Source organism: Phocoena phocoena, chromosome 2 (assembly GCF_963924675.1).
Source record: "Phocoena phocoena chromosome 2, mPhoPho1.1, whole genome shotgun sequence".
NCBI lineage: Eukaryota > Metazoa > Chordata > Mammalia > Artiodactyla > Phocoenidae > Phocoena > Phocoena phocoena.
Window position 1 is genome coordinate 50,142,662 of NC_089220.1, and position 18,900 is coordinate 50,161,561.

At 35.6% G+C, this 18,900-nt stretch overlaps 1 protein-coding gene across 2 annotated transcripts in view; it reads left to right on the forward strand.

Moving 5' to 3' along the window:
- The window catches only part of NEMF (nuclear export mediator factor), a 52,661-nt gene that overhangs the window by 26,542 nt on the left and 7,219 nt on the right, over positions 1 to 18,900 (forward strand). Inside the window, exons 17-26 of one of the 2 annotated variants that reach the window (XM_065900852.1) lie at positions 3,109 to 3,212; positions 4,845 to 4,907; positions 10,089 to 10,201; positions 11,516 to 11,573; positions 12,025 to 12,083; positions 12,171 to 12,291; positions 13,430 to 13,706; positions 14,450 to 14,492; positions 14,635 to 14,684; positions 16,850 to 17,003. In XM_065900852.1, the coding sequence (XP_065756924.1) occupies positions 3,109 to 3,212; positions 4,845 to 4,907; positions 10,089 to 10,201; positions 11,516 to 11,573; positions 12,025 to 12,083; positions 12,171 to 12,291; positions 13,430 to 13,706; positions 14,450 to 14,492; positions 14,635 to 14,684; positions 16,850 to 17,003 (1,042 nt within the window). The remainder of the gene's footprint in view (positions 1 to 3,108; positions 3,213 to 4,844; positions 4,908 to 10,088; positions 10,202 to 11,515; positions 11,574 to 12,024; positions 12,084 to 12,170; positions 12,292 to 13,429; positions 13,707 to 14,449; positions 14,493 to 14,634; positions 14,685 to 16,849; positions 17,004 to 18,900) is intronic. The other variant, XM_065900860.1, reaches the window with a different exon arrangement.

The window sequence follows — 18,900 nt, forward strand, 5'->3', positions numbered from 1 at the left end:
TACTTCTTGATAAGATTTTCAGCCAGTTCTTCTGTTTTTAAACCTCATCTTAAACCCTATTTCTAGCAGTACCTGTGCTCTTTATGGGTCATACAGTGTAAGTTGATTTGTCTCTTGGTTTTTTGCACCGTCAGCTCAGGATTCAGCTTCTTGAGTCTGCTCACTTGTTCATTTATTTCCCAGCTTTCAAAATTTTGTTGCTTTTTTCTTTCTCTCTCTAACATCTCTATTGATGAATATGATTGACCTGTAATTTTCATTTCTCATAATGTTTTTATTATCTGTTGGTACAAGGTTATATTATCTCATAAAACAAATTGGAAAGTGTTCCTTTATCAGTTGTCCTTAAATGTTGATGGAAGTCACCTGGAGTTTTCTTTATGGGAAAGTTTTTCATTACAGATTCAAATTCTTTAGTAGATAAAAGGACTACTCAGATTTTCTAGTTTTGGTTAGCAATGTTTTTCTAAGACTTTATCTATTTTGTCCAAAGTTTGAAATTTATTGGCAAAAAGTTTATAATATTCCACTTTTTTTTTTTTTTGGCCACACCGCATGGCATGCGGGATCTTAGTTCCCTGATCAGGGATCAAACCCATTCCCTCTGCAGTGGAAGCATGGAGTCTTAACCACTAGACCACCAGGGAGGTCCCTCCACTTAAGTTTTTAACATCCCTAGAATCATTAATTACTTCTCCCTTTTCATTCAAGAATTATTTGTGCCTTCTCTCTTACTTGATTAATCTGACCAGAGGATTTTCAGTAGTATTAATATCATTAAAGAACCAGTTTTTGACTATTGATCTCCAGTATTATATATGTGCCTTCTATTTTAATAATTATTTTCATCCTTCTACTTTTCTTTGGGATTTATTTGCATTTTCCTTTCTGATTTCTTGAGACAGAAGCTTAGTTCATTGATTTCTCCCTTCCCCCGGCCTCTTTTCTAATATATGTAAGGCAGTGAATTTCCCTAAGCATGGCTTTAACTGTATCTAAAAAGTTTTGTTGTTTAGGATTTTCATTATCTTTCATGTCAAGATATATTCTAATATCCATGGTGATTTCTTCACTCATGCATTATTTAGAAGTATATGTATTACTGTCCAAACACATGGGGGTTTTTGGTTATCTTTTTGTTACTGATTTTTAGCTTTATTTGCGTAAAAGAGGTGATATTCTGAATTATCTCAGTCATTTGGTGTTTGTTGTTGAAACTTGCTTTATGGCCCAGTCTATTTACGGGCAGCTTTATTTATAAATGTTTCATATATAGTTGAAAATAGTGTCTTTTCTACAGTTACTGAGTGCATTTCTCAATATCAGGTCATGTTTATCAATCATGTTGTTCAAATCTTTGGCATCTTTATAATTCTCTTTTTAATGCTTGTTTTCCCAGTTACTGAGAGAAGTGTGTTAAATATCATACAGTTTGGATTATCTGTTTCTCCTTTTACTTCTGAACTTTTGCTTTATATATGTGAGGCTATGTAATTAGGTGATACAAATATAGAACTGTTATATCATCTCAGTGAATTGAGCCTTTTATTAATTTTAATGAAATGTCCTTTTATATCTATTTTTTCCATCTGTGTGAGATGTTAAAACTGTATATAAACTGTTCTTTGGTTAGTATTTGCATGGTATTATCTTTTTCCATCATTATGTTTCAACCTTTTTATATCCTTATATTTTAAAGGAGTATATATCATTGTTTTTTCTCCAGTCTGACAGTCTTTGCATTTTACCTGGAGAATTGACTACATTTATATTTAATATAATTTCTGATATATTTGGGTTTAAATCTAACCTTCTTACTGCTAGCTTTCAGTGTGTCTTATTTGTTCTGTGTTCTTTTTTGTCTTCCTTGTTGCTTTATTTTGATTAGTTGGCTTTTTTTTTTTTTTGGCCTGTTAGTTATGTATTCCTCTGCTAGGATGATTACAAAATACATCCTTGATTTATCTTTCACATTCTTTTTGTCCTTGTGGGTTTATGTCTTTTTGCAAACCTCTTTACCATCAATAGGGAAGTGGTTAAATCAGTATAGTACATCCATTCAGCAATGAGGAAAATATATTTTTAAGTGAAAAAAATATGCAGAACAGTGTGTTGTGTCTGAAAAAGAGAAACGGTTTAGAATAAGCATTTTATTTTAGCTTTTGTATGTATAAAGAAACTCTGGAGAGGGATACAGGAAGCTAATGGCCAATTGGTTAGTAGCAGCTGTGGGAACTGAAGAGATGTAGGATCTCTCACTATACTTTTTTATGTAATTAAAACATTTTTTGAACCATGTGTATGTATTGCTCAATAAAAAATCAGATTAGAAAATAGGAATAGAGTCCTTTTGCTATTATATTTTGGGAGCTATGAGGAAGTTTCATTTCAATCTATCATCTTTAACCAGAAATTTTTAAATTCTAGGTTAAATCATAAAAAAATTATCTTGTGAGTCATATGTAAAATAGGAAATATTTATGTGCATCTCATTTTCTAAATGTCATACAAATATACACTCTTTACTTTTTATTGTGGTGGTATGTATTAATCATGAAAACCCAAGTTAATTTGTTTCTTGAGAAAAGTTATAATTTTACACTTCTGACAGCAATTTTTGGTTTTTAGTATTTTTTTTAAACTGTAAAGAATATCATATATGTAAACATTCAGTTGATTAATTGAGGACAGAATGGGAAAACAGCTTTTCTTTCTCATCGGTGGTCCCAAAGCCTATCCAGTGCCCCACTGAAAGAAAGCTAAACCTAGGGACCATGTGACATTTTATGCTTTTGCTTTTTGTAATTCATTGTTATAACGTCAGTTTAAGAAGGCTGTCTATATGGGAGGGAAATAAAGGAGAACATATTTTTTAAGCATAAAATTTAATTGTTTTCTACTGAGACTGTCTTAAGAATATCCTAGGGCAATTTGTATTGCAAGTTTTCAGTAAAATTCAGCTTGATGTCTTAAGAAATTAAGCCATCAAGTTGTCTTAACCTTCACAGATAGGAGAGCTTTCTGTTTTATTTTGTTTGTTAAAAGGGCATGAATTCAGGCAACTATGAAGGGAAAGAAATGTTAACTTTTTTCTTTAAAATTTGATAGGTTTGAGAAATTCCTCTGGTTCATTAGCTCAGAGAACTATCTAATTATTGGTGGACGAGATCAGCAACAGAATGAAATAATTGTGAAAAGATACTTGACACCAGGTAGGTAAGATTAAAATTCTGAAGAATTTTCTTTTAAGTAACTGGATTGGTTATCTCAATATTAGGTGTAGATTTTTATCTTGTACTCCTTTGTTTGACAGATTTAATTGGTAGAAAGAATTTCATGGTTTATGGTTTGTTGAATATGTGCTTTGACACTTGATTCACATTTTACGTGAATATCCCTAAAGTAGTAATGCCGAGCTAATCTGTAGTATTAGATTTTTGATTTTCTACTGCATTAAGAAAATAGCTTTCAATCCTCCAAAGTCATTGTAGATCAGATTTTTAAAAGCTTAATTTTTCAGTGCTGAAGTTTGTGACCATTTTTCACTTTTAGAAGCAGGACTTAAGTGCTGTGTTGTAAGGCCTCTGGTTTTTTTTTTGTTTGTTTTGTTTTGTTTTGTTTTGCGGTACGTGGGCCTCTCACTGTTGTGGCCTCTCCCGTTGCGGAGCAAAGGCTCCGGACGTGCAGGCTCAGCGGCCACGGCTCACGGGCCCAGCCGCTCTGCAGCATGTGGGATCTTCGCGGACTGGGGCATAAACCTGCGTCCCCTGCATCGGCAGGCAGACTCTCAACCACTGCGCCACCGGGGAAGCCCCTCTCATTTTTTTTTGTTTGCCGATAACCACCACTTCACTGTGGCTGAACCCTCAGTGTGAGTATCAGAAATCAATAATCAGTATCAGAGCTAATCTGATGTCTGGATCTGAGGATCCAGAACCAGGAAAGAAAGCAACAGGGTTAGGTTACATGGTACCCAGGGCTTGGTCTCTGTCTTCTCTAACTTTGTTCATTGTGAGCTGAGCCTTTCATGGAGCTGTGTGGGCTTTGCTCTTCTTTGAGTTTCAAATCTCAGATGAACTATCCATGGCAAACAATGGCTGCTCATTTTTTCTGTTAGAAACCATGCACTTTACTTTTCCCTAGTTGACCATTCATTGCTGCATTCATCTGTTTGCTCATTTATTCATTTGTTGCTATTACACACTTCAGAATAAAACTAGAAGTCCTCATTGTGGCTTACAAGGCTCCTGACTTCTTCTCTAGCCTCATTTCTTACTTTCCTTCAGTCTGGCTTCCTGGCTGTTTGTCACATTTGTCAACCATCTATGGTCCTCAGGACCTTTGCACTTGCTAGGATGACTCATCTCTATGTGTCTCTCACCCATCATCAGGCTAGCCTGGGCTTGCTTATATGGTAACTCAGCAAATTTCTGAGAGAAAAAGAGGATGCATACAGCACCTCTCAAGGCCTAGGCTGGGAACTGGCATTTGGTCACATCTGCCACATTCTGCTGGCCAAGGCAGGTCAAGGGGTCGGCCCACATTTGAGGGATGGGGAAGTGGACTCCACCTCTTGATGGGAGAAGCTTCAAGGTCATAGAGCAAAGAAGTGTGGATAGAGGGAGGGAGAAGAACTGTGACCATTTTTGTAATATGCCTTATTAGCATTGCTTTCCTCTGAGGAGGCCTATGAGAAATCTCCCAGGGGTGGGAGATAGACTTTTCTTTATATGTCTTCTTATACCTTTTGGATTTTGAACCCATTAAACAATAAGTAAATAAACAATTTCAACTTAAAAACAAAGAAACAGGACTTAAAGTATTATTTCTTATTTGTTTTAAAGGGGACATTTATGTACATGCTGACCTTCATGGAGCAACTAGCTGTGTAATTAAGAATCCAACAGGTAATATATTTCTTTCTATTATTCATAACTTTAATTCTTTTGTTTAAAATGTTTTTAGTATAAGAGAAAAATCACTAATACAGATAAAGAAGGACACTTTATAATGATAAAAGTGTCAATCCATCAATAAGGTGTAACAGTTATAAACACATACGCATCTGTAACTTCCCTGGTGGTGCAGTGGTTAAGAATCTGCCTGCCGGTATAGGGAACACAGGTTCGAGCCCTGGTCTAGGAAGATCCCACATGCCGTGGAGCAGCTAAGCCCGTGCACCACAACTTCTGAGCCTGTGCTCTAGAGCCTGCGAGCCACAACTACTGAGTCCATGTGCCACAACTACTGAAGCCCGCATGCCTAGAGCCTGTGCTCTGCAACAAGAGAAGCCACTGGAATGAGAAGCCCACACACCACAATGAAGAGTAGCCCCTGCTCGCACAACTAGAGAAGGCCTGCGTGCAGCAACAAAGACCCAACACAGCCAAAAATAAGTAAATGAATTTATAAAATAATAAATAAACAAACATATATGCATCCAACAATAGAGCCGTAGAATACATGAAGCAAAATCTGACAGAATTGAAGGGAGAAATAGACAATTTAATAATAGTAGTTCAAGACATCAATACCTAACTTTCAATCATGGCTAGAATAACTAGCTATAAGATCAACAAAGAAATAGAAGAGTTGAACAACACTCAAGTTACCTAGATTGTACACATATCTCTAGTACACTCTACCTCACAACACTAGATTACTCATTCTTCTCAAGTGCACATGGAACATTCTCCAGGGTGGACCATATGATAGTCTATAAAATAAGTCTCAGTTAATTTAAAACTAATGAATCATATAAAGTAAATTTTCTGACCATAATGGAGTGAAATTAGAAACCACTAATAGAAGAAAATTTAGAAAATTCACAAATGGGTGGAAATAAACAACACACTCATAAAATAACCAGTGGATCAAAGAGGAAATCACAGGGGGTATTAGAAAATACTTTGCGGTGAATGAAATGCAAGCAAATTTATTGAGACTTATGAGATGCACCTAAGGCAGTGCTCAGAGAGAAATTTATAGCTGTACTACCTATAATAAAAAAGGAATGATTTGAAATCAATAACAAAACTGTACACATTAAGATTTAGAAAAAGAAAAGCAGATAACCCATAGTAAGGAAAGGAAGGGAAATGGTAAAGATTAGAGTGAAAATAAAACAGAATAGAAAGACAGTGGAGAAAAATCAACAAAACCAAAGTTAGTTCTTTGAAAAGATCGATAAAACTGATAAACCTTTAGCTAGACTAACCAAAACAATAAGATTCAAATTCCTAAAATCTACAGAACTTTTAAAGAAGACTGAACATCAATCCTTCATAAACTTCCAAAAGATAGAAGAGAGAGGAACTTTCTAACTCATTCTATAGGGCTGGTATTACCCTAATAACAAAACCAGGTGAAGATATCACAGGAAAGAAAACTACAGACCAATATCATTTATGAATATAGACACAAAAATCCTCAACAAAATATTAGGAAACTGAATCCAGCAGCATATTACAAGGATTATACACATGATAAAGTGGGATTTATTCCCAGGAATGCAAAGTTGGTTTAACGTATGAAAATTAATGTAATACAGTGTATTAGTAAAATAAAGGACAAAAACCACATGATGATCTCAATTGATGCAGAAAAAGCCTTTGGTAATAATCCAGTACTCATTTGTGATACAAACACTCAACAAACTAAGAATAGATGGAAACTTACTCAAGTTGGTAAAGAACATCTATGAAAAAATCCACAGCTAAAAATCATGCTTAATGGTGAAAGACTGAGAGCTTTTACCCCAAGATCAGGAACAATATAAGCACATCTGTTCTTGCCACACTTTTACTCAACATTGTATGGAGGTTCTAAGTAGGCCATTAGGCAATAAAAAGTTTAAAATATCCAAATTGGTAAGGGACAGATAAAACTATCTCTGTTTGCAAATGACATAATCTTATATATTTAAACCTTAAGCAATCTACTAAAAATTATTAGTTAATAAGTTCAGCAACATCTAGGATATAAGGTCAATATATAAAAGTCAGTTATATTTCTATATACTAGCAATAAGCAGTATTAAAAGGAAATTAATAAAACATCCACTTATAACAGGATTACAAAAGAATAAAATATTTAGTAATAAATTTACCAAAAAGAAATGCGAGACATACACACTGAACTACAAAACATCATTGAAAGAAATTAAAGAAGACCTAAATAAAGGGGAACACTTCCAGTGTTTATGAATTAGAAGTCTTAATATCGTTCTGATGGCAGTACTTCCCACATTAATCTACAGATATGTGCAGTTCCTCTCAAAATTCCAGCTGCCTGTTTTTGCAGAGATGGACAAAGCTCATACTGAAATTCATGTGGAAATGCAGAGTACCCAGATTAGCCAAATCATTCTTGAAAACGGAGAACAAAATTGGAGGACTCATACTACCTGATTTCAAAACCTCCTACAAAACAACAGTCAGTGTGGTATCAGGACAGTGTGATATTGGTGTGAGGATGGACTGATAGATTAATGAAGAGAATTGAGATTCCTTGTTTATGGTCAGTTGATTTTCAGCAAGGGTGCCAAGGCCATTCAATGGGGATAGAATAATTTTTTCAACAAATAGGGCTGATGCAACTAATATCCATGTGCCAAAGAATGAAGTTAGACCCCTGCTTCATACCATTTATAAAAATTAAAAGCAGGAGCTTCCCTGGTGGTGCAGTGGTTGAGAGTCCGCCTGCCAATGCAGGGGACGCAGGTTCGTGCCCCGGTCTGGGAAGATCCCACGTGCCGCGGAGTGGCTGGGCCTGTGAGCCATGGCCGCTGAGCCTGCGCATCTGGAGCCTGTGCTCCACAACGGGAGAGGCCACAGCAGTGAGAGGCCCGCGTACCGCAAAAAAAAAAAAAAAAAAAAAAAATTAAATGCATCAGGGCTTCCCTGGTGGCGCAGGTGGTTGAGAGTCCACCTGCCGATGCAGGGCACACGGGTTCGTGCCCCGGTCCGGGAAGATCCCACGTGCCGCGGAGCGGCTGGGCCCATGAGCCATGGCCGCTGAGCCTGCGCGTCCGGAGCCTGTGCTCCGCAACGGGAGAGGCCACAACAGTGAGAGGCCCGCGTACCGAAAAAAAAAAAAAAATTGCATCAGACCTAAATTTAAGAGCTAAAACTATAAGACTTTTAGAAGAAAATAAGGTGTAAAAAAACTTCATAATCTTGGATCAGGAAGTCATTTTTTAGCTATGACACCATAAGCACAAGCAACCGAAGAGAAAACAAATCAGATTTAAGCAAAATTAAAACTTTAATTCAGAGGACTCTTATCAAGAAAGTGAAAAGACAGTCCACAGAATGGGAGGAAATATTTGCAAGTCATTTATCTGATTAAGGACCAATATCCAAAGAACTCTAGAACTCTTCTGACTCAACAATAGAAAGGCAATTTTAAAATGAACAAAATTTTTAAAATGTGAAATAGACATTTCTCCAAAGATACACAAAAGGCCAACAAGCACATGATAAGATGCTCAGCATCATTTGTCCGTTAGGGAAATGCAAATCAAAACCACAGAGAAATACCACTTAACACCCACAAGAATAGTTGAAATAAAAAAACAGACAGTGGGAATTCCCTGGCAGTCCAGTGGTTAGGACTCCACACTGTCACTGCCAAGGGCTTGGGTTCAATCCCTGGTCGGGGAACTAAAATCCCACAAGCCACACAGGGCAGCCAAAAGAAACAAAAAAACAAACAGTAACATGTTGCTAAGGTTGTGGAGAGATTGGAACTCTTATACACTGCAGGTGGGAATGGACAATGATCTAGCTGCTATAGGAAATAGTTTCATAGTTTCTGAAAAAGGTAAACATAGATTTTACCATGTGACCCAGCAATTCCACTCCTAGGTATTCCAAGATAATTGAAAACATATGTCCAAACTTATTTGCAGATATTCATAATAGCATTATAATAGCCAAGAAATGGAAACAACCTGTATGTCGATCCATTGATTAATAAACAAAATGTGGTGTATCCATATAATAGAATATTATTTAGACTTAAAAAGAAATGAGGTACTGAAATATGCTCTCACATGAATGAACCTTGAAAACATGCTAAGTGAAAGAAGCCAGGTATGTATAATTCCATGTATATGAAATTCAAAAATAGGCAAATCTGTAGAGACAGAAAGTAGATTAGTGATTGCCAGTGGCTGGGAAGATGAAGTGACTATTAATAGATACAGGATTTCTTTTGGGGATGATGAAAATGTTCTGAAATTAATGGTAATGATTGCATAGCTTTATGACTATACTAAAACCCGCTGAATTGTACACTTTAAAAGAGTGAATTTTATGGTATGTGAATTATATCCCAATTTTAAAATATTTGAATTCTTACTGTAGGGGTATATTAATATGCTCTTCATTTTGGCAAATTAGGCAATATATAGTAATTCTGGAAGTCTTCAACCTTTGAATAGATTTTTCTAAATTATCCTTTCTGGAATGAAGTTAGAATTACTGATAAAAGAGAAGATATTTCTTCTCTGACTTGTTTTATTTACTTAGACCATTTAAAAACCTGCTGTGTAAATACATTTAAAAAAATTTTTTTAAATTTATTTATTTTTGGCTGTGTTGGGTCTTTGTTGCTGTGCGCAGGCTTTCTCTAGTTGCAGCGAGCGGGGGCTACTCTTCATTGCAGTGCGCGGGCTTCTCATTGCGGTGGCTTCTCTTGTTGTGGAGCATGGGCTCTAGGCGTGTGGGATTCAGTAGTTCTGGCACACGGGCTCAGTAGTTGTGGCTTGCAGGCTCTAGAGCGCAGGCTCATTAGTTGTGGCGCATGGGCTTAGTTGCTCCGTGGCATGTGGGATCTTCCCAGACCAGGGATCAAACCCGTGTTCCCTGCATTGGCAGGCAGATTCTTAACCACTGCACCACCAGGGAAGCCCTGTAAATACATTTTTAATAAAAATAGTAACTTCTTGTAATACTGAAATTAAAGTGTGGTATTATTATTTAAAATATAAGAGGAGTGAACCTGTTATGCTGCATGTGGTTTCCATGTCTTGCTCTAGAAAGTCTGTACTTTGGTACTGAAGCGTTCTAGTATTGTTATTACAGGAGAACCAATTCCGCCTCGGACCTTGACTGAAGCTGGCACGATGGCACTTTGCTACAGTGCTGCTTGGGATGCACGAGTTATCACTAGTGCTTGGTGGGTGTACCATCATCAGGTAATAAGGGCTGTGGTCCTTTTTCTTAATTTAGTAAGAGCAACTGTGTTCCAAATTGTGAGGATATAGAATTGAACAAGGCAGACAAAGTACCTTGTGATGGAGTTGACATTTTGGTGTTGAAAAATAGATATGTAGTGGCAGGTAACAAAGTTTATTTTTAAAGCAGAGTAAGGGGATAGAGAGTGATAGAGGCTACCAGTTTGAATGTAGTGTCAGGGAAGGCCTTTCTGGAAAGGTAAGATTTGAGAGTGATCCATGTAATTATATGGGATAAAGACTGTTCCAGTTATGACTGGCCTACTGACCTAAAAAGTCTTTCTCCTGTTCGCCTTGGTTGAAATTTTCTGAATTCTCTTTGGCCCTTCCTGTAAAGTAGGTATATCCAGTGGTTTTTTCTATACACTTGGTTTAGTAATTGTCCTTCTTTGTGGTTAATGCTATTTTTTTGATGATACTTCATTCCATATATGACTTCACATTGCTATTCATTTCACATTCTCAAGAATTATAATTGATAATGATAAACTTTTACAAAGTCTTAAAGCTATACAGCAAGGTAAAAAGAGTTCATACTATTATCCTCCCTTAGATTTAGTTTCATTTTATATCTGTTTATATTTATTATTTTCCACTACGTTGTGATATTGTGTCCTTAGGAAATTAATATCACTTCTGGGATTATATTTTCTGCCTTGGTACTATTATAAAAGTGGCTTTAATTCTTTTATGAATAGGTTTTTTTAGTGTGCTTTTAATCCCTTGCATAACTGTTACTAATAAAGATACTCTCAGATTTGGGTGTTTCACAGATGTGTACAATTTTTTTAAATTGTGGAGTTATATTGCTCACTTCCTATTTTGCCAAATTAGAAGATATTTTTAAAAATATGCTATTATCTTTATTTACTAAGATGAAAGGTTATTTCATTACCAAAAAAAATATATCAGGAAAGGATTTAATGTAATAAATATAGTAAATATAGTTTTATACCTTTATGATGAGCTTATTAAACTATCCTTGTTTTTCTTATTATGTCTCACATTAGAGGAAATGTGGATCAGTTGTGGCTCTAGTCCATGGCATTTGAAAATGATTGATGTAGTGTATCCTTCATTATTTCTTTTCTTTGTTACGGACAAACGTATACCTGTCTCTGAAGAGATAGCCCTTCAGTGTTAAGAATTTTTGCTAAATTATAAACTTTTCAGGACGTAGTACTCTTTACTTCAATATGGCTTTACTTTCTCAGGTGAAAATTTAAAAAACATATTTCTTAAGACAAGAGTATAATGTATTATTGTGTTCCTCAGGTGTCTAAAACAGCACCAACTGGAGAATATTTGACAACAGGAAGCTTCATGATAAGAGGTAATGACTTGCCAGTGGATTATGGAGACAGGTTTGAGGACCATCTACTAATATTCTCAGAACAGAAACTAATTATTCTGACTTCATATATGAAGTCAAAATTTTGCTGTGGTGTAGCAAATTTAGCATTTGACATGTCATCTCCATATATATTTTTATTGATGACAGTGTACTTTCATATAGTTTACATTTATAAGGGTAAGAAAATATAGCATGACCTTTTTTCTAAAAATAGATTATTCAGGATCTGACTAACCTAGATGAGAGCAAGCACTCATATTTTTTCTTTCTTAATTCCTGTTCCTATACATAATGCCAAATTCTGTAAATGGGAAATGTTCCTTCATGACAGAGAAAAGACAGAACAAACGTGACCATTGTGGCAGATATCTTACAAGCATAAGATGGAGAAAACTATTTTTAAAACATTTATGTACATTATCTTTCGTAGGAAAAAAGAATTTCCTTCCTCCCTCACATCTAATGATGGGGTTTAGCTTCCTCTTTAAGGTACTCTTCAGCTTCTTCATTATTTTTTTTCTGATTTTCATTAGTCTTAACCTAAAGTTCCACCAGTGAAAAGAACTGTTTCCATAGGTAGATGAGTCTTGTATTTGGAGACATCGGGGTGAACGAAAAGTCAGAGTGCAGGATGAAGACATGGAGACACTGGCGATTTGCACAAGTGAACTCATATCAGAGGAAATGGAACAACTAGGTAGTTTACAGATTTTAATAAAGTAGCTTATAATGTTTTCTGTTGTCTAGTTTTGCTTCTAAATTCTTACTTAGAAGATCGTCTCTTTTGGGGTAATTAAAATTTCCAAGAAAACCCCAACTGGCTGTCAAGTTTATTGAATTTTGGTTTTGGAAATGTTAAATATACTTATTCTAGTGAATTATAAAGTGTTTAATTGGATCCATAACTAATACTTGAATATATGTTTATATTATAAAACTTCCCCAGTATTTAATGAGTAGTACATAAATGTGTTTAACAGAGATAGACTCGGGTATATATAAGTGAGCATTTACTTTTGGGTTTAGGAATTAGAAGCAATACAAAGATGAGTTTATAACAAGTACAATTTCTTATGAGAATTTAGCTTGATTTAATAATGTATTTGCTTCAAGTAGAGAGCAGCTGTGGTTGCTGAAATAAATTTACCTACCTACCTAAAGGAACTAGGGAATGTATGCCCTCTAAGTTATTTTTACATCTCCTAGAGTCATTCCTTTTTAGGAGTAATAGTTCATTGTTTCACTTACAACTACTATTGTACATGATTCTATTTTTTTGAATTCTCACCATGTTCATGACATGTATACTTTATTTACATTATTTATTGAATTCTCACAACCATCCTTGTCAGATGGTTGGTGGCATCTTATTTTATAGGTGAGGTAACTAGACCATATTATTACTACTAGACGGTGTTCCTTTTGCAAAAGCGTGAACACTTGCTGTGTGCCAGTTATGTAACTTGTTTTATCTCATTTCAGTTCTCATGTGCAAATTATAATAAAAGTGGCAGAATTTATATAACTACTTCTGTTTTCCTCCTTTTTGGAAATACTTAACAAAGACAAGCAATAGTTTTCATTGTAGAAATGGTCGCAATGTCTAAGAAATTTATTGTAGTAAAGGATCTTGGAGATAATTTATTCCAAACAATTCCTGATACAGAGTATCCTTTTGTCTAAGTCAGAGTAACCTTTGGGGAAGATCAGGCATTTTTCTGGTGATCTTTTGGAGAAAGAGGGAGTGAATTGAATATTTTTATGAAGTTTTCAAGGAAATCATCTAACCTTGTTGTGGTGATAGCACTCTGACTTTCCTTATGGTAATTCAATAGATGGAGGTGACAGTAGCAGTGAAGAAGATAAAGAGGAATTACATGAAACTCCTGTGGAAGTGGAACTTGTGACTCAGGTTGACCAAGGGGATATTACTATTCAGAGTGGTGGTGATGAGCTAAATGAACTAATTCAGGAAGAAAGCTCTGAAGATGAAGGAGAATCTGAGGAGGTGGTAAAGCATCAGGAACCTGTTGGTGAAATGAAGGATGAAGGGGAAGAGACATTACATTATCCTGATACTTCCATTGACTTGTCCCACCTTCAATCCCAAAGGTAATTTAAAAACTGTAATTTTAAGTTTTATTTTGTAAGCTGGGAGTGATGAAGAGTTAATCCTTATACAAATAATACCAAGATTGACTTCAGTGCTTTTACCCTCCATTGTCCTACGAGCTTACTATCTTTTCACCATTTGATAGGGGGGTAGATCTCTCTTAAGAAATTCCCAGGACCCAGGGTAGAAAAACACAATATATATAAAAGTGGCCAAACTAGGTCAAAATAGAAACAAGTAAATGGTTATAAATGCTAATAATAAAAGCAGTTACATTAAAAAAAAAAAGTGTTAGTCTTTAATGTCTTACTGATCACCAGGTAAACAATACCATAGCTATAAAAGCTTTATTATTGGAGTAGTTAGGAAAGGCTTAGGAGTCAGACCAGTATTGAATCTTAGAGTATGTCCTTGGGCAAGTGACTCTATGTCTAAGCTTCAGTTTTCTTCTTGGTGAAAAGAGAATGGTACCCCCTTCATAGGGTTTTGAAGGTTACATGAATGTAAAGCATCTAGCAGTGCCTGGTACATAGTAAGTGTCCAATACATGTCAACTATTTAAGAGTATATTTTAAAGTGAGGAGATGAGCAGTTTGATTATATTTTTTCTAATTTTACCAAATTTGAAAATTTGTAGGATTGCCGATAATTAACTAAGAGTATGATATGGGAATGTTTGGGGACTTTGTAAGTGAATGCCTTTTATAGGGTAGTGGACTTCTCTTTCTGTTTGTTTCCATAGGTCTCTCCAGAAATTGGCTTCAAAAGAGGAATCTTCTAATATGGTAAAGGTTTTTTTTCAGTTTTATGAAGAACATCATGTCCTTCTCAATAAATAATTTTCTACTTTTTAATTTTAGCTTTATGAAAAATTAACAGTGGCGGTTATTGTTTGTATTTGCTTGTTTTTTGTTTTAATTTTAATAGAGCGACAGTAAATTGCAGAGCCGGAGGCATTTGTCAGCCAAGGAAAGAAGGTAAATATACTTGTGTTATTTAACTGAAAAGCATCTTTTTTTTTTTTGTTTTAATTAACAATTCAGTCATGACACATCACTTGGCTCTTACAAAGATCTCCCTTACTAAAATTATCAAGACTTAGCATAAATTTTGTTTAGTTTTTCATATTCTGCTCTAACAGGTTTTTCTGTTTTAGGGCCCCAGTCTGCTACTGTAATCAGTGAGATAGGTCAAGTAACAGAAGACAGACCTTTTATTACATAAATGCGTATAATAATAATTGCAGTGTATTAGACAGGCTGATTCTAGGATAATATTGATAGAAATAAACAGGAATACAGGCATACCTCATTTTATTGTGCTTTGCAGATATTGTGTTTTTTACAGATTGAAAGTTTATGGCAACCCCACATGGAGCAAATCTGTTGGCACCATTTTTCCAACAGCATTTGTTCACTTCATGTCTCTGGGTCGTATTTTGGAATTCTTGGAATATTTCAAACTTTTTCATTATTATTATATTTGTTACGGTGATCTGTGATCAGTGATCTTTGATATTACTATTATAAAAAGAGTATGACTCACTGAAGGCTCAGAGGGTGGTAAGCATTTTTTAGCAATAAAGTGTTTTTAAATTAAGGTATATACATTGCTTTTTTAAAGACATATTGCTTTGCACACTTAATAGACTGCAGTAGAGTGTAGGCATAACTTTATATGCACTGGGAAACCAAAAAATTCATGACTCGCTTTACTGCGATAATCACTTTATTACAGTGGTCTGGAACAGAATCTGCAATATCTCTGAGGCATTCCTGTACTGAAATTAGGAAATTTTTATGTAAGAAGAAGACTTGGGGTTTCTTCCTTGTCTTTTCTTTTTCTCTAATATAGTAGGGCTCAGAAGGCGAACAGAAAAAGAAAAAGATAGAGGCAGAATGAAAGGGACAACTGAGACAACTACTGTAGGGTGAAAAAAACTACAACTAGTAAAGCACTCCAGAAAGAGGCCCTAGATTGAAGTGGATAATAAACTCTTTTGAGAAAGATTATCATTATAAACAATTACAGAAAACTCTCTGAATACATGGTATTATGCTAAAATAAAAAGAGGTAAAATATAAAGTTCATGCCATCAAGAAGCTTTTGAGTCCTGGATTCAGGAACTAGCCATAAATCTATAAATAGTGTTATCGGAAATAACACTATAAATAGTGTTATCGGAAAGTGATACAGTAATTCAGGAGTAAGAATTTACTTTGAGTTCAGTTGTTTTGGGAAATACCATCAGAAGTTTATACCTTGAAGATATAGTAGGATCTTAGGTAAATGAAGTTAAGAAGGTCGGAGACTCCAAGGAGAATTAGTATGATCAAAGGGAAGGAGGTGGTGGGTATTTGGATGTAATATTCAAAGTGCTTTGGGGAAATGATAGATTGAGGTGAAAGGAACAGAATATTCATGTTTGTGAACTGGTAGATAAGATTGGCAAAGTGAGATTGGACCAAAAGTGGAGAACCTAGAATGACAAGCTAAGTGTTTTAGACTTATCCTGAAAGTGATGTGAGGAGGACTTTTGGAAGATGTTGAATGCGAGTGTGACATAGGTAAACAGTTATGGAAAAATAATCTAGAAGTTCATGGAGAACAGATTATGGAGGAAATATGGAGGAAGTCTGGGTGGCAAGTGATAAGGACCTGGCCTTAGGGCAGTGGCATTGGGAATAGAAGAGATCGCACATGAAAAATATCACAGTAATAGAATTTTCCTTTTCTCTTTAATCTGCTTATTTTTAAAATTCATTTATTCTGCCAACCAATCCACAAATGTTTTATCGAATACCTAACATCTGCCAAGGCCATGTTGATACAAAGACTACAAAATCCCAGTGCCTGGCCATCAAAGTGTTGAGGGACTAAACGTGGCTACTGAATCAAGATAAGTCAAGGATGACAGTATTTTGAGCCTGGATGACAGAAAGAATGATAAATGCATGAGAGAAAAATTTTCAGCTTTTTCTTGTATGATGACTTGCACTTCTTGTATACTGTAGCCTGGTGATAACAAATTAAGCAGAAGCCTTGATCTCTTATATATTGCACATGTTCCCCTCCCCATGTAATTTTTTTAGGGTACTAAGAATATGAAGTTCTTAGATGTTTCCGTTTCATTTATATTTAGGGAAATGAAGAAAAAAAAGCTTCCAAGTGACTCAGGGGATTTAGAAATGATAGAAGGAAAGGACAAAGAAAAAGAAAATGCTCTACACATTGAAACTCATCAGAACACCAGCAAAAATGTCCCGGCTGTGCAGCCAATGAAACGAGGACAAAAGGTAATACAACTTTGGAGTGAGCTGTTAAAGTTAGTACTACATGATTCACAAATGAAGTTGTGAGGTTTAAATGAAACAAGATGTAGACAAGAATAATCCTGTGTGACTTCTTTTGAAAATTAGTTGAAAAGATAGTGTTTAGGGAGCATAGAGATCACTGTTCTGTTCTTTTAAGATCATCTATACAGAAGCTTTCATGTTATGTAGAAGAGTAATAGGAGATTGTGATTTATTTGCCAGAGACATTCAGCTAATAACTGGCAATGCTGGTCTCCATTGATAATTTAACTCAGTGGTTTCTTTTTCAGTTATTAATGCAATTTTGGTTACAGTTCTTACATATTTTATAAAGGTAAGGAATGAAGGAAGAGGTAGTGGGTATAGACTGTACTTTTAAAAATGTTGTAGCAGTGTAAAGAGATTGTGAGCTGATGTATAGGTATATTTTTAGGAAAATTAAATTCCTTTGAAATCTTAGTAAAGATCATGTTTTATCTTTCCTCCATCCATAGTAGTCAGAATTTCGTATGTTTTTTTCCAGTGGGCTTCATATAAGTGAAAGGATATACTATACATATGGAAGGGAAGAAATCAATTCATATTAATATGTAAATTCAACATGAAGTCATTCAAAAAAGAATTGAGATTTTAATTAACTTGATAAAGTAATTCTGAAGTTCATTTGAAAGAGTAAATACCAGAGAATAGCTAAGAAAATCTGCTGGTTTTTTTTTTTAATACAATTATTTATTTATTTATTTTCTGCTCTGTTGGGTCTTCATTGCTATGCGCGGGCTTTCTCTAGTTGTGGTGAGCGGGGGCTACTCTCCGTTGCGGTGCGGGGGCTTCTTATCGCGGTGGCTTGTCTTTGTTGCGGAGCACCGGCTCTAGGCGTGTGGGCTTCAGTAGTTGTGGCTCACTGGCTCAGCTGCTCCACGGCATGTGGGATCTTCCTGGACCAGGGCTCAAACCTGAATCCCCTGCGTTGGCAGGCGGACTCCTAACCACTGCACCACCAGGGAAGTCCCAGAAAATCTTGAAAAAGAAGATCAAGGAACGATTTCCCTACTAGGTAGTAAAACATTTACTGTTAGAATTATTAAAACAGTATGTGTTAACATAGGAACAGCCAGATAGAAAAGTGAGGCAGAATAAAATCTACACATAGAACCATAAACTGTGTATTTTAAAATTTAGTATTTGATAAAGTATTATTACAGATTGGGAGGATATGAAACATTAAAAATTATTGGCTAGTCATGTTTTTAAAAATATTGAAGTAAATATCAGGTGGAGAAAAGAACCATCAATAAAATTGAAAGACAAATGACAGATTGGGGAGTGGGGAAGCAGGGATCAGAGAAATGCTTATGTCAACAAGGGGAATTTTTTCACCCATCAAATTAATAGATAATGTGTGTTTAGTCATTCAATAAAAGTTTGAATATATACCATGGGAATTTCCAGCAAGAGTCCTCTAACAATTCAGTACTTCCCTGGTGGTCCAGTGGTTAAGAATCTGCCTTCCAGTGCAGGGTACATGGGTTTGATTCCTGGTTGGGGAACTACAATCCCACATGCCACAGGGCAACTAAGCCTGCGCACTGCAACTACTGAGCCTGTGCGCCGCAATGAAAGACCCCGCATACCACGGTGAAGATCCTGCGTGCCACAACTAAGACCCAAAGCAGCCACATAAATAAATAAATGTTTTCTAAAAAAAGAGTCCTTAACAATGCATTTGCCTTCTGACTCACTCAGCAATTCTTATTTTTAGAAATTTATCCTAAAAAAATCATATGTATGCACTAAGGATATTCATCAAGGTTTTTTTTTTTTTTTTTTTTTTTTTTGGCCACACCGCACGGCTGGTGGGATCTTTGTTCCCCACCAGGGG